The sequence below is a fragment of the Oryza glaberrima genome, chromosome 5, assembly GCF_000147395.1.
Source record: "Oryza glaberrima chromosome 5, OglaRS2, whole genome shotgun sequence".
In the NCBI taxonomy this organism is placed as follows: Eukaryota; Viridiplantae; Streptophyta; class Magnoliopsida; order Poales; family Poaceae; genus Oryza; species Oryza glaberrima.
The window spans coordinates 14,789,212-14,803,757 of NC_068330.1; the positions used below are offsets into that span (position 1 = coordinate 14,789,212).

At 42.3% G+C, this 14,546-nt stretch overlaps 2 protein-coding genes across 2 annotated transcripts; one reads left to right on the forward strand and one right to left on the reverse strand.

Annotated features, from left to right (window-relative positions):
• Positions 1 to 2,333: 2,333 nt before the first annotated feature.
• Positions 2,334 to 9,131, forward strand: LOC127772769 (caffeoylshikimate esterase). The gene is made up of 8 exons (XM_052298733.1): positions 2,334 to 2,757; positions 3,000 to 3,093; positions 3,296 to 3,328; positions 7,176 to 7,322; positions 7,813 to 7,943; positions 8,072 to 8,209; positions 8,379 to 8,477; positions 8,628 to 9,131. Exons 1-8 carry the CDS (start codon positions 2,719 to 2,721, stop codon positions 9,000 to 9,002), a joined length of 1,056 nt encoding a protein of 351 aa, XP_052154693.1. The 5' UTR covers positions 2,334 to 2,718; the 3' UTR covers positions 9,003 to 9,131.
• Positions 9,132 to 9,228: 97 nt separating this feature from the next.
• LOC127772768 (UDP-glucuronic acid decarboxylase 2) lies at positions 9,229 to 13,229 on the reverse strand. The gene is made up of 6 exons (XM_052298732.1): positions 12,445 to 13,229; positions 11,220 to 11,366; positions 10,349 to 10,428; positions 10,168 to 10,251; positions 9,996 to 10,070; positions 9,229 to 9,814 (listed from the first exon to the last, which is right to left on the reverse strand). Exons 1-6 carry the CDS (start codon positions 13,079 to 13,081, stop codon positions 9,494 to 9,496), a joined length of 1,344 nt encoding a protein of 447 aa, XP_052154692.1. The 5' UTR covers positions 13,082 to 13,229; the 3' UTR covers positions 9,229 to 9,493.
• Positions 13,230 to 14,546: the final 1,317 nt, after the last annotated feature.

A 14,546-nucleotide genomic window follows, 5' to 3' on the forward strand; every position in this document is an offset into this window, starting at 1 on the left:
TAAAGATCATCTTTAGTCCCGGTTGGTAACACCAACCGTGACTAAAGATCAAAATTTTTATAACCGGGACTTAAAAACAATCTTTAGTCCCGGTTCTTTTTGGATCCGAGACTATTGTGGATTTTATCGGACCGACCAAAGATGGTTTCTACACCTATAAATGGTGTTTTAGTGGTTCAAATTATGACATACTCCTACTTTTTTAGGCTACATGAGTTTGTTTTTTTCTCTGCTGGATTAGTTATTTTTCAGTGCTGTGCGACTGTTTTGAAGATTAGAGGTTTAATGAATCTCATTTAGGTACACGTACGTGTGTCGGATCGGTAGAGGGTGCAATAATGCAGCGAATGAACTTGCTAATTTAGCTAGAAGGCCTAGCCAAAGTGTTGTATGGAGGATGAATATAATAATGCCTCCACTTATGTTTGAACTTACCCTTGAGATTGCAATTCCTCTGATTACTTAATCTCATCTCTCGGTGAGATTTATGTCTCGCTGTGTCATCTGGATAAAGTAAGAGAGAGCAGGTAAATAAACACGCAGGATCATAAGTCAACGTCCAATGCATGCGTGCGACCTGCTGGACATAATAAACTGGTTCTGTCCAGTAATAAAGCATCCACGTTTGCATGTGTGTAATTAATTACTCTCTCTCCCCCCAAATATAAATATTTTTTAGCATAATAATAAATTAAACATTTTTAACTTTGACCATTAATAAAAAAAGAAAAAAAGATTAACCATGTAAAATTGATGTTACTAGATTTATTATTAAATAAACTATCATAATATGTAACTCTTTTTATTAAAAAAATCTTATTTTAATAAGTATTATTGGTTAAAGTAGTATATCAGAGATCGTGTCAGAGTCTAAAAATACTTATATTATATTTTTAGGACGGAGAGATTAAGAAAATAAAATATGGCCTCACTGATCGAAAAGCGGAAGCGATCTCGCAACGATCCGGACAGACCGAGACGGAACCTTCTGACCAACACACCCAGATCCCCTGCGGCCATGCATCCATGTGTCTCCCGGGGGCCCGGGCTTATTTATTTCATAGGAGTGAAGTATTGCTACTTGAGAGGATACGATCTTATTAGTAAAAACTATTTGAAATGATTTATTAAAATTAATTAGGCATTAAGTGGTATTCAGCTATACGTTTCGCTAGCAGTGTTCAGGGTTTGTACAATATATATGTAGTCTATTTATGTCGTATTTGTTGTCTGAGTGAAAATTAAAAGGAGAATACGAAGGTGAGAAAGGGCTTAAAAAAGAATCTGATTCTGATGATTGTTCTCAAAGAAAGAGGATGTGAGTGGAGAAGAAAGAAAATGGAGATAAGGTAGGTGGGCCTTTAAGAGACAACTTAAAAACAATCTTTTGTGGCAATTTATATTCATCAATGTTAACCCTATGAAATCCATACGATGTGAAGAGAGTTGTATCTTGGTCGAACTAAAAGCAATGAAAAAATCTTTTGGTTTGAACCCAACATCAGAGTATAAATTTTTTAGATAATGGAAACGCTAGACCATATGTACCAACAATATAAATAAATTAGAGCTATTTCAATCGAAGGAGTAAAAAGTGAAATAAACGATGATGTAAGATTCCAGATGGAGGTGCTAGCCTTTGGCCGATGGAGAAGAAATTGTTGACGACTACACCCTGTACCTTGCTAGGGGAGGAGTAGCGAATGAGGCCAAATCAAACTCCCAACAACCTACAGAGCCACTGGTCGCATTGTGTTATATTCAAAGCTATTTCTCGGTGCTCATGCTTCCACCGTTTTCTTAATTTCGATGTATCGTCCATTCGTCCTACGCGCCTATTGTGCTTAAGAACACGTACTCACTCGTAATATAAAGTTGACTACATGAAACTACCGAGATATAAAACAGGAGAATTGATCAAGTTATTACCTAGGTCCCATATGTACAAAGCAACACCAAGAGGGGGAAAAAGAAGAAAGCAAATAGCTTCCTTATTTGGAGCAAACTCCTATAGCAAATTTGTATAATAATTATGCATTATTCCCTAGCTGATATGCAATCAAATTAAGAACTCATTATTCTCCATCTTCTAAAGGAATAAACAGTAAAATAAGGAAATATTTTATACACCACCAAGGCACCAATACCCAAAATGGCATGGCAACATCTTTCCATCCATCCATAGCAATGAATGAACACAAGAGACACAGGCACAGGTTGTCCCCCAACTGCTCCAGCCCGCAGGAGATCCATCCACCACCCCAGTCGCCGCCGTCAACTCGTCATCATCATCTCCTCTCGATCCCCTCTTCCCTTGGGACTCTCTTCTCTTCTTAACCGACGTGCGCTCGCATGGGCAGTCCTGGTTGCGTCTCCTCCACACGCTAGCGAGTAGCTATACAACGTACCTTTCCCTTCCTCTTGCTCCTCCTCGTCGTCGTCTTGCTCGTCCTGCCTGATCAATCTTTCTCGCTCTTATCTCCTCTCATCTCTCTATCTCTCTGAGATAATTAAACCAAGTGTGCAGATAGATATATAGCTGCTGCTGCATGTGTAGGGATTGCCTCTGACATATTACTATTCCTTGCATGCGAAAGAGAGACTAGCTCTTGTCACTCTCCTCTGCCCTTCTTCCTTCGATTCAAGAAGGCACAGTAGTGTGTATATATATACAGGCATACATACCGTTCTTGCCGCCTCTAGTTTGGGTGTGATTGAATGACAAAGGAGATGGCCGATGATGTCGAGTACCATGAGGTGAGGCACCTGATTCTGTTCATCTCTTCTTCCCCCCGTTTCTCTGACCAGATTTCCTGTATATTACTATGCATGTGCATGCTTGCTTGCTTGCTTGCTTTCTGAATTTCATATGCCGAATGTTGCATGTGCGATGGTCGATTCAGTTCTACATGCATGCACAAGTTGATTCATCTTGATCTGTTCATCTTCATGATGCGAGGTTTGATGGGTTTGCGTGTTAATTTGCTTCATATATTCAGGAGTTTGTGACGAATCCGAGGGGGTTGCGGCTCTTCACATGCGGCTGGCTTCCTGCTTCTTCCTCCCCCAAGGCGCTCATCTTCCTTTGCCATGGTAGGTACACACACATATATAATATACCGCTTGAACTCTGATCAAGTTGCTACCAACAATCAAGAAATCGAAGGCCTGATCGATCCATCCATTCGTTTCGATCGCTTACTTCAGTAGCCTAGCTATATTCAGTGATGAAGCCTTTACTGTTCCGTTTCATTCTTTGACGATATCATGTGAGTGATTGTTCTTTTGCTTTCAGGCTACGGCATGGAGGTCAGTGGCTTCATGAAAGGTATACTTCGCCTACTTGCTGTCTGAAAGCTCTGAATTTGTTTATTTTTCTCTGAATTCTTCTTCCGGTCGTCAGGATGAGAAAGCATGCTTTGAAGTGTGTGAGTCATGCTGCTAGCTAGCGTACTTGGCTGATGTCTGATCTAGAATATTTATTACTTATTATATTATTCCCTGGTTTTTAGGGATATTGGCTTTTTATATAGTAGTACAGTACATATTATCTTGTTCTTGCATCATCCGTGACTTCACATGAATCGAATTTATTCGTCTAGGCCTATTCTACGTACTCATTGATTGTGATCATTAAGAGAGAACATGTAGATAGCATGGGAGACAAAGCACTGGTCCTAATCTTTTTTTTCTTTCTGGTACCAAGAGCATTCTCCTGAATTTCTGCCGTATTGGCCCAACTGATATATGATCTATCTCCTTCACTGTAGTCACTGTTCATGAATGGAAAAATAGCCGTGCTATTCGTAGTAACAAACTCTTACAAAAATAGGAGATGTCCGCTAGTGTCCGCTCTGATACCATATCAATTTAGGAGGAAATTTAGCCCGGCGAAAAATTGAGGAAATTTATGGTGACCCTCAGTAAATGCACCTGAAATACTTGTGGACCTAATTCAAACATTTTTTTTATGTCATGAAGTTACCTATAAGATAGGAACAATACAAGACCAAATGGCACAGTTGAATAAAAACAATAAAATTCACGATAACATATATTTTTTAGATAATGTAATTAAATTATCCTAGCCTCTACAAAGTGTGATGCATGCAGCCGGTTAACGGTTACTATTAAACCCCGTAGGTGATAATCAATTTGTGGTGGTTGTTGTTGTGGCTATCGTCAATGATAGTGGGGTCGGCGTTTTTTTGTGTTCTTGACTAGGAAACTTTGCAAGTTGTATTAAAGCTGCCGTGTAGGGGGGATATGAATTCTGATAGGGAGCTGGAATGATTATAAAAATTCTGGTGATAGATACACTGCCTTAATGGACTTTAATTTAGTTCCCATGGCTTTACAATATATAGCTGAAGCAATGAAATGGTTTTGATCTGTGAACTGCTCATCTGAACAATTCAATGCCACTTATCCATCAATAACTTGTCACACATGCACAACATCATCTGCATAAACTTTGATGAGAAAAAAAAAAGAACACATTATCTAACTAGAGATAAGAACTGTTACTGTGCCTCTTCTAATATTTTCATATGTTTTTCAGTTGTTAGTCATGATTGTAGGGTAGTTTTAGTCATTCAGATTCAAAGCAATAATTATTCCCAAAATGAGATGTTCAGTTCAGAGTTTAGGTTCTCTGTCCCTTGTTTTTTTCCCTCTTTGTTTCCTCTTCATGGAAGTTACGTTGGGATTTCATAATCTTTGCTTGACCTATTCCAGAGTTTACCTGCTCTGTTTCTCGCTTTGAGGCTAACACTTCTGCTAAGGGTCGTTAAATATAATTAAGGTGGTGGTTAGCAACACTCCTTTCACTTGAGGTGATATATATGGGCTTCTTTTTGTTTGGCTGCAAGCTAAAGATGCTTTTGAAAAAGAAGCCAGAGATAGCAACACACTACTTGAGTTCATCAATTTGGATACTTTTGTTTTACGATTTTAGCCTACCGGAACAATGAAAGCGATGACAATTAATATGAAATAACGTCAAGGATTAATAAGAAGTTGTGTTTGCCTTAATCAGAAGTTTACTGGTATCATTGGTTCTACCATTTTGGTCTAGAGAGATCTATTAAATATGACCTGAAGTAAAGAGCAAAATGAGAATAGATAGTCAAAGAGTTATTTTGGTTTGGAAGAGTTTCCATCGTTTGCTGCATAAACTGTGGAATTTCTATTTCATATGGCCCCAAAACTTTTTTTTTCGCTGTGACCGGCTTAAGATTTTTCTGTTACGAATTTATCCATGTTCAGAAAGTACAAAAGCTTCATATTAGCACATGTTCAGTTGATTGCACACTAATCAGTGTAGTGTACAGGATAAGGCTTGGATACTTTTCAAAAACTCATTGATAATAATTTGACCTGATACCCAACTCTTCTGCCATAAATTTCTAAAAAAGCAAGTCACTTTCATACTGAAAACAAAACAGCAATCTTGACTACCCAGCTACCATCCAACAACCCTAATTTCCGTGACCACTTCTGCAAACAGCCATTTGATTTGTTTAGGAATACTGTCGTGGTTCTTTCTCTCTTATGTCAACTTCAGCATTGCAAATCCCAGTGATCGAACTATTGCATTAACAGTTGTTAGAAAGATACATCACGTTAGTTAAATGAAGGTTTCTCGCATTTGATTACAGAAAAGGCACCTGCCTGTTGACTGCTGTGCCTATATTTTCTAAAAAAAAAAACTGTTTTGTCTATGCACCATGCACAGTGCCTGAATTTTGTGGTCCTGCATGTACACATCTTCAGAAACTGTCCCAGGGTTAAGAGCCATCATCATTCTGGAGCTGAATGTCCTGTTCAAATACTCCCAAGCCACCTAGAAATATAAACACTTCCGGACTTTAACACGATCTTCAATATGCTACTTTGACTAATAACATTTATAAAAATAAATAATTTTAAATAAAAAGAGTTGCATATCATGTTGGTTTGTTTAACGGTAAATCTAATAACATTATTCTTACGTCATCAATATTTATGATTGTTTTTATTGACGCTTCCTAAAACTAAGGTATTTCTGCCAAATGTAATACTTCATAATACCTTCTAGTAGGGCATGAGCGATGTTTATACCACAAGTTAGCAATAGTGTGGATCCAGTGATCAGGTGACAATAGCTATAACCGAAGTCCACAATGTATAAACCTAAGGTAGAGAGTATAAGGTGGGCCCATGCATAGAAAACATAGATGTGAACCTCTGTGACCAAACAATACAACTATTTTTTTTATTTGCTTCTTGCCGGCAATAGGGCAATGACCCGGTAGCAGTTGTTATCAGTTTCCACGATGTATATGACCCGGTTTGAAAGTTGCATTTAATGCATATTATCTGTTTTTCTTTCACATTGTCGATGCCCTAATCTAGGCTGGCCTAGCCTTGCTGCCGCAGCGGCTGCAGTCATGAATGGCTACTGCTGGCAGCCGGTTTGAACTGCTGCAGCAGCAGCTAGCGTGTCCGAATAGAGCCATTCAGTGAGTCAGTGCCATGTGCTCAAACTGTTTCTCTTTTTTCGCTGTCTACGGCCGTGTTTAGTTGTTTAGGTGTAAAAATTTTGAAGTATACGGATAAACATTTGAAGTATTAAACATAGATTAATAACAAAACAAATTACAGATTCCGCCTGTAAACTGCGAGACGAATCTATTAAGCCTAATTAATCAGTCATTAGTAAATGTTTACTGTAGCACCACATTGCCAAATTATGGCGTAATTAGGCTCAAAAGATTCATCTCGCAATTTACATGCAAACTGTGTAATTGGTTTTTTTCGTCCATATTTAATGTTCCACGCATGTATCTAAATATTTAATGTGACGGAATTTTTAGAAGTTTAAATGTAACTAAACACAGCCTACGCCGAAAAATGTTGGGATAGCTAGCAAGGGTTTCAGATACTGTTGTCAACGATGATGGTAACTGTGTTCAACTAGTGTTTGCAAACTTGCAAACATGTAATGGGCCTAATTTTCAAAGCCACTTTTAGCTCGTGAGAATTATTTTTGGGCTGGCAAAAAAAAAATCGCTGGGCCATGAGAATTATTTATCAGCTGGTTAATTAATTAATTACTGTCACATGGGAAAGCAATCAATCAGAGAGCATGATGCTGTGTGTTCTAATGGTGGGGGACATTGTGATACTGGCAGCATGTGGGGTCGAGCTGGCCACGGCGGGTTACGGCGTGTTCGGCATCGATTATGAGGGGCATGGCAAGTCCATGGGTGCCAGATGCTACATCCAGAAGTTCGAGCATCTTGTCGATGACTGCGACAGATTCTTCAAATCAATATGTGGTAAAGAAAAAAAAAACCTCTTCTGATCTTCATCTGTTTCTACTCCATTTTGCCTCTGAACTTTTACCATCACAAGTAAATTACCAGTAGTCACTGGAAAGAGCAGATGGTGCTGTGTTTCAATTCAGAGTTTCAAATGTTTTCAAGAATGACATGTAAAAAAAAAAAGGTGTTTCCAAGAATGAAGTTTCAGTGTATCATATTGAAATCTAGTATAGCAAAATGTTTTAGTTTTGTTCTAAGTCAAACTTCCATAACTTGAGTCTTTGACCAAATTATAGAAAAAAGAATACATATATCAAAATCTATAACAAACTTTCTGATGGTCTTTAGGGTGGCACTACATTTATTAAGTGTCATATCAAAATGTAATCCCTCCGTTCCTTTTTACTTCTACTTGATACTGTTAAACCGGTGTGCTTTTACCTTTGACCGGTATAAAAACTTCCAAATTAGATGTCAATTAGATTATCAAATATACTTTTTTCAGAGCTGGAGGAGTACAGAGACAAGAGCCGGTTCCTGTACGGGGAGTCGATGGGCGGCGCGGTTGCGCTGCTGCTGCACCGCAAGGACCCAACCTTCTGGGACGGCGCCGTCCTCGTCGCGCCGATGTGCAAGGTTTCACATGGATTCTCTCTCTCTGTTTCTGTTCTGCATTTCTGTTCTTGCTGAATTTCAGGGCTTGGCACTTGGCAGCAATCTGATGGCATATATGGTATGGCTAAATTTGATTGATCGTGTTTCAGATATCGGAGAAGGTGAAGCCGCATCCGTTGGTGGTGACGCTCCTGACGCAGGTGGAGGAGATCATCCCCAAGTGGAAGATCGTCCCCACCAAGGACGTCATCGACTCTGCCTTCAAAGACCCCATCAAGCGCGAAAAGGTTCAAACGTTTGAGCAATTCACCAATTTGTATTGTCAGAATGCAAGATTCAGACCTAATCATGCTGCGAGATCTTGTGTGTTTTGAGCAAAGAATGTAGGAAAAAGAGAGAGAGAGAGAGAGAGAGATTCTGTTTTCTGAAACTGTTTTCTTGTGAACAATTGAGCAGATCAGGAAGAACAAGCTGATCTACCAGGACAAGCCCAGGCTGAAGACGGCGCTGGAGCTGCTGCGAACCAGCATCAGCGTCGAGCAAAGCTTGTCACAGGTGAAAAAAAACCCTGACTGATCCATCTGACAAGATTATCATCTGCCATGAATTGATGCATCAGCTCTGTCAAGAGTGCCAGTGACTGAACTCTGAACATATGTAGAGTGTGAGTTTCTGAACATTGTGGTTTTTCGTGGTGGGTGGCAGGTGAGCATGCCGTTCTTCATCCTGCACGGCGAGGCCGACACGGTGACGGACCCGGAGGTGAGCCGTGCGCTGTACGAGCGCGCCGCCAGCGCCGACAAGACCATCAAGCTCTACCCGGGGATGTGGCACGGCCTCACCGCCGGCGAGCCGGACCACAACGTCCACCTCGTCTTCTCCGACATCGTCGCCTGGCTCGACCGCCGCAGCCACCGCCAGGACAGGGCGAGCATGACCCCGCCGGCGGCCTGCACCGACAGCGCCGCCGCCGCCGCGGCGGACAGCCCAGTGTCGCCTGAGCCGCCGCGGCAAGGCGCCGCCGGCGGCTTCCTCTGCGGCCTAACCGGCCGAGCAAATCCCCAGCAATGTAGGATGTAAAATATAGAAAGAGGGGGAAAAAAAAGAACTCCCTTGATATACAAAATGAAAGGAATGCAGATGTTGTGATGCAAACAGTGTCATGAACAAGTTCAGAGAAATTTTTAGTTTCAGTTTCTGTTTGTTTCAGTTTGAACATGCACCAGCTGCCAGCCTAGAGCGAGCAGCCTGGCAAAATACAAATTTCTGAGAGAACATGTAATTTATACCATATAATGCTATCATCTCAACAAAGAATCAGAAGATCCACAACTTTTATGTCCAACTGAAGTTTCGTATAGATGAGAGAGACTGAGAGGAGGAAGAAAAAATTACAAGAAAAAAGAATGACATCACAGGCAGCAGCAGCAGCATCATCAACCAAGGTATTTTTAGTAACAAACAGCTCCAGAGGAACTAACTATGAGGCCATGCCTTTTGTCAGTAAGGAGCTTAACCAAGCAGCTAGAAAGCAGGCCATCAAAATTTCCAGAGTCTTATGCCTCCTCCTTCTACCCTTGTTGGCCTCCGGTGGTTGTGGCGGTGCTGTCTTGGTCACCGAAAATGCGCTTGCGGAAGTCGGTGACCATGAGGGGAAGACCCTTGTGGAGAGGGATCTTTGGCTCCCACCCAAGGAGCTCCTTGGCACGGCCGATGTCAGGCTTGCGCTTGTGCGGGTCGTCCTGGGTGTTGGGACGGAACTCGATCTTTGCGTTAGGGTCGATGGTGTCCTGGACAACCTTGGCCAGCTCCAGCATGGTGAACTCACCAGGGTTACCCAGGTTGAATGGCCCTACGTGCTCACCTTCCATGAGCCTCATCAATCCCTCAACCTGGGAGGAGACCAAAATCAGTACAAGAAATGCAGCGCTGTGCGACATTCCACAACTAGAGAAGTAGGAGGATAAACCTCAGATCATAACTATTTCTGTTGACATTGTCATTAGTATTACTGTCTTCCCAAGTGCTTATTAGATTTCAGATATGCTTAGTGCAGTAGAGAGAAAAACTCACCAGATCAGAGACATATTGGAAACTCCTGGTCTGCTTGCCATCACCGTAAACCGTCAAAGGCTCCTTCCTCAAAGCCTGTAACCATAATTGCAGATAGACCAATTCAGTTTAAACTGAACAATGATTTGCATCCTTCTGAAAAAAATTAGGACAGTTAAAGAGTGAATTATACCTGAGCAACAAAGTTGCTGACAACACGGCCATCATCGATGCACATGCGAGGGCCATATGTGTTGAAGATACGAGCGATCCTAACCTGAAACAGAAAAAACCAACAGCAGAAATTAACATTTACTTTCAGATGAACGAACAGAACGTAAAGTCATTTTGCAAAGAGAGAGACTGCATTATACCTCAAGGTTGGCACCACGGTGATAGTCCATGGTCAAAGTTTCAGCTGTGCGCTTGCCCTCATCGTAACAACTCCTCACACCTGTTATTCAGAGAAACACATGCATCAGTAAAACCAAACCTTACCATGTTAAGAATAAATTAAACAGTAGTAGAGGGAAAAAAAAAACATGGGACAAAGTGTTAGCTGTAACTATCTGGCTCAACAAACTTCCCTCATTTCTGCTCTGTTCTTTTGATTATTTTAGATGTCTCAGTTGGTGGGTGTTTGGTTAAGCATAATTGGTCAAGCGTAGTGTTGTTCCCCTGTTCCTTTATTAAAAAGAGAACCACCAAGTGGCCCTCTCGGAGCAAATTCCACCAACCAGCTTTGTCCCTTTCCACCAAAGAGAATCAAAGCATGCAAGAGCCTACCCATCTAAGATTCCGTGGCCAGCATCTCCAGCGGGCAAGATCCCAGTATCGGTTTCCTCCACTTACCTAAACCATGCCTCTTTCATACAACAGTATGCTTCAATTCAAGAATATGTCCATTTTAGATGGGCAATTCCTTCTTCTACCACTTTATACTACCGGTGCCGAATAATAAATTTGGGTAACCTCTAATGGCCAAATCTAAGAGTGTATGTTCAATCAATGTACTCTCAATGATGTGCAAAACATGGCATTGATGAATGTAGGATATGTATGGTGAGAAACAGCACTAGTATGGTAGGCAACAGTTTGCTATAAGCGACGATCGGACAGCTCCAATAATACCCGTGGTCCAACTTGGATAGTTCTTTGATCTCAACTAACAATAAGCTACCGAAACATGCTAGATCCAAGAAACATAACAAATTGATCTGATGGAGTATGAGAGTAGTTTATTACCAATGGGGTTGACATTGCCCCAGTAAGTCTCCACTTGAGGATGCTGGAGGGGATCACCGTAGACCTCACTGGTGCTGGTGAGGAGGAACCTGGCATTGATCCTCTTCGCCAATCCGAGCATGTTGAGAGTCCCAACCACATTGGTCTTGTGCCATCTCAAAGGTTAAGGCTTTACACAGTTCAACATAGACCATTTTCCAAAAACAATACAGGTACTAACGATGATAATGAAAGAACACAGGTCAGGCTCCGTTTTCATGTGTCTCCCATGTTTCCATTTGGTTGTTAGGCTAAATCTCCACTACACTAGTAGTTGCAAAAGCAGGCAACAAAAAAAGAGATCATGTGAAGTGAACAGTAAGCAAAGTTGGTTAGAAAGAAAAGGGGACAGCAGAGGCGACTTGGACCTTGCTTTTTCGGCTAATCAAACCCACAACTTTATGTCAGATTTAAGCAACACTCACTCGACAGCTCAGCTAGATCCAAGCAGAACGCGCGTTTCCTTTGGCTTGCTTCCCCCGTTAGGAGATCATCAAGCAAAGTAAACTGTACGTAACTCGATTGGTCAATGCTTGATCACAATATGCTCTTCTATCAAAAGGACTCATTCTGAAAAATTCTTAATCGCAATAGTACTACCGCTTTTATGCTCTTCTATCAAAAGGACTCTAAATTGAACTTTAACATTATAAAAAAATGTATGTTTTTTTTAAAATTCTAAAAGAGTAAGACGGTGCAAAGACTCAAGATCTTCCATTTGAAACGACGCAAAAAAAGATTGATCGAATTTGATCAAGATGCCGCACCCGAAGCAGCCAAACTCTGCTTTAAACAGCGGAATGCGGGACACATGTGAATCTCTGTGTTCAGGATGAGGCCACGGCAGAAACCTCCAAAAATTCACGGCGCAACGTGGCGCAAATCCCGAGCTCCATGCATCCAAATTCCCCTTCCCCGCCCCCAGATTCCCAATCCCCGGACGAACCCTGAATCCGGGGGGGACAGATTCAATGTTTTCACCCAGATGCAGGATATCTGACAAAGCCAACTACTACATGCACAAAACAACAAATCAAATCCAATCCTAACACAAATCATTTCCCACCCCCAAAAAAAACAAAACAAAACGCATGAAAAAAAAAATAAAATCGAGCACCCAAAAAAATAAAGATCCAAGCACGAAACAAATTCAGAGACGCATATGATCGAAGAAGAAAAAAGGATATGATTGTCTTGACGGGGTTGTACTTGTAGTGAACGGGGGAAGCGGGGCAGGCGAGGTGGTAGATCTGGTCGACCTCGAGGAGGATGGGCTCGACGACGTCGTGGCGGATCATCTCGAAGTTTGGGTTGCCGAAGTGGTGCACCACGTTCTCCTTCCGCCCCGTGAACAGGTTGTCCACCACGATCACGCTGTCGCCGCGCTCCACCAGCCGGTCCACCAGGTGGCTCCCCACGAACCCGGCGCCGCCGGTCACCAGCACCCGGAGCCCCTTCCGCTTCAGCCCCAGCGGCACCTTCCCGCCCACGAACTGCCTCGCCGGCAGCTGCTGCTGCCGCCGGCTCACCGCTGGCTCCACCGAGAAACGCGCCAGCGGGTTCGCCGCGGTTGAACCGGCGGCCGCGGCGGCGGGGGTGGAGGAGGAGGACGGGGTGGCGAGGGAGAAGATGGCGGCGGCGACGAGCATCCCGGCGAGGGCGAAGAGCGGGCGGTGCTCGCCGGCGGCGTACCGGGCGGCGCGGGGGAGCCACGCGAGCGGCTTGGACGGCTTCGGGGAGTACCCCCCCGCCGCTACCGCCGCCTCCGCCTCGCCGGCCAGCGTCGCGCCGCCGCCGCCGCGGTAGGTCAGCTCCGACGCCATCTTTTTTTCTTTTTCTTTTTCCCTCACGACGACGGCGAGGGACCTGGATGTAAAATTTCCACAAACCCCCCAAGCCCCTCCCCGCAAATAAAAATTTCCCCGGGGACCTGGATGCAAAATGCGGGCAGGTGGGGAGGGAGAAGGGGGCGCGGGGGTGGAGAGAGGAGGGGAGGAGGGGGGTATTTATTGGGGGAGAAGCGAAGGCGCGGGGGCGGTGTGAGCCGTCGGATTGGGGATGGACGGCTGGGATGAGGTCTCGGTGTTTGACTTGTGGTGTGTGATCGGGTGCGGCCGCCGTGTGGTGTGGACCTCTCAACCGGTTTTAGGACTTGACAGTGTGAGGGGTCTTTGTACTACTAGTAGTACTAAGTTTGGAAGCTAAGCTGCAATAATCACAAATTTTTGTGATTTGATTTAGAGTAGATAGCATAATCTAGTGGGGTATTAAGGGACATCTAAAAATGATAGGAATAAAAATGCTAATGTTGAGATGGTGTTGGAATACAATTTTCGAAGATCGATTTACTTTTTTTTTATTTTAGTATATGTCCATATGAAATCCAATAAGATTGTACTTCCTCCGTCTATAATATAAGAGATTTTGGAAGGATGTGACACATCCTATGATTTTGGAGGGATTGTTAGATTTTTCAATGGAAATCTACAAAGAAATCCAGATGTTTCAAAATATAATCAAGTTTAGATAAGTAGCTAGAAATGCCTATATTTTAAAATAGGGTGTGGGTGATTTTTCATGTCAAAGATAACGATACTCATTTTGAAGGGGGGAAATTACTTCATGTACAGCCAGAACGTTTTAATTAATGATATAAAAAGAACGTTTTAATTAATGGCCAAAGGATCTTCTAAAAAGACAATTAATGGCCAAAGAGTGTACTCCAAGTTTATGTCACCATATTAACTATATGATTTTCTACTACACTTTGGAGCATGTTGTTAGTGCTAATTATAGACCAGTCCTACTACAACTGGAGACTAATCTAATAACTGCATAAATAGTACTCCTACTACAAACTTTAGCAAGAATTAACTCATGACATAGCAAGATATAAGGATAGATCCAACGGCTGCTGCGGTTACTGCCATTGCCAATGCGAAGTTACCGTAACTCGACTAGTTAGTTATGTTTCTTTTTTATAAAATATGCTCACCCAGATTTAATTTGTAGATTTAGCACGGATACTCGTATTTACGACTAATTTTTTTTAGTGGTAAACGATGTATCCATCGATAATGAGACACATTTGGTGATTCATCAATCTGTCGACCCAGTCTTTCATATGTGTCTGTAGAAATATGGTGTGCGTATATGTGTTATAGAGGAGTGTTACCATGTTGTGAATACCTATATTTGTAGTGTGTTCTAAAAGAAGGTAAAATTTACTACGGAACACTCAAAGCTTGTAGTCATTGATGTGAAACATCCAAAAAACATGTATCTTTT

Bases quoted from the DNA above. Each gene is read 5' to 3' on its own strand.
- LOC127772769 (XM_052298733.1), top strand. From the start codon at position 2,719: ATGACAAAGGAGATGGCCGATGATGTCGAGTACCATGAG. The intron at 7,944-8,071 runs GTTTCACATGGA...ATCGTGTTTCAG, and splicing joins TCGTCGCGCCGATGTGCAAG to ATATCGGAGAAGGTGAAGCC. The intron at 8,210-8,378 runs GTTCAAACGTTT...ACAATTGAGCAG, and splicing joins ACCCCATCAAGCGCGAAAAG to ATCAGGAAGAACAAGCTGAT.
- LOC127772768 (XM_052298732.1), bottom strand. From the start codon at position 13,081: ATGGCGTCGGAGCTGACCTACCGCGGCGGCGGCGGCGCGACGCTGGCC. The intron at 10,429-11,219 runs GTAATAAACTAC...TCTGAATAACAG, and splicing joins GGGCAATGTCAACCCCATTG to GTGTGAGGAGTTGTTACGAT. The intron at 10,071-10,167 runs GTATAATTCACT...TTATGGTTACAG, and splicing joins TCAGCAACTTTGTTGCTCAG to GCTTTGAGGAAGGAGCCTTT.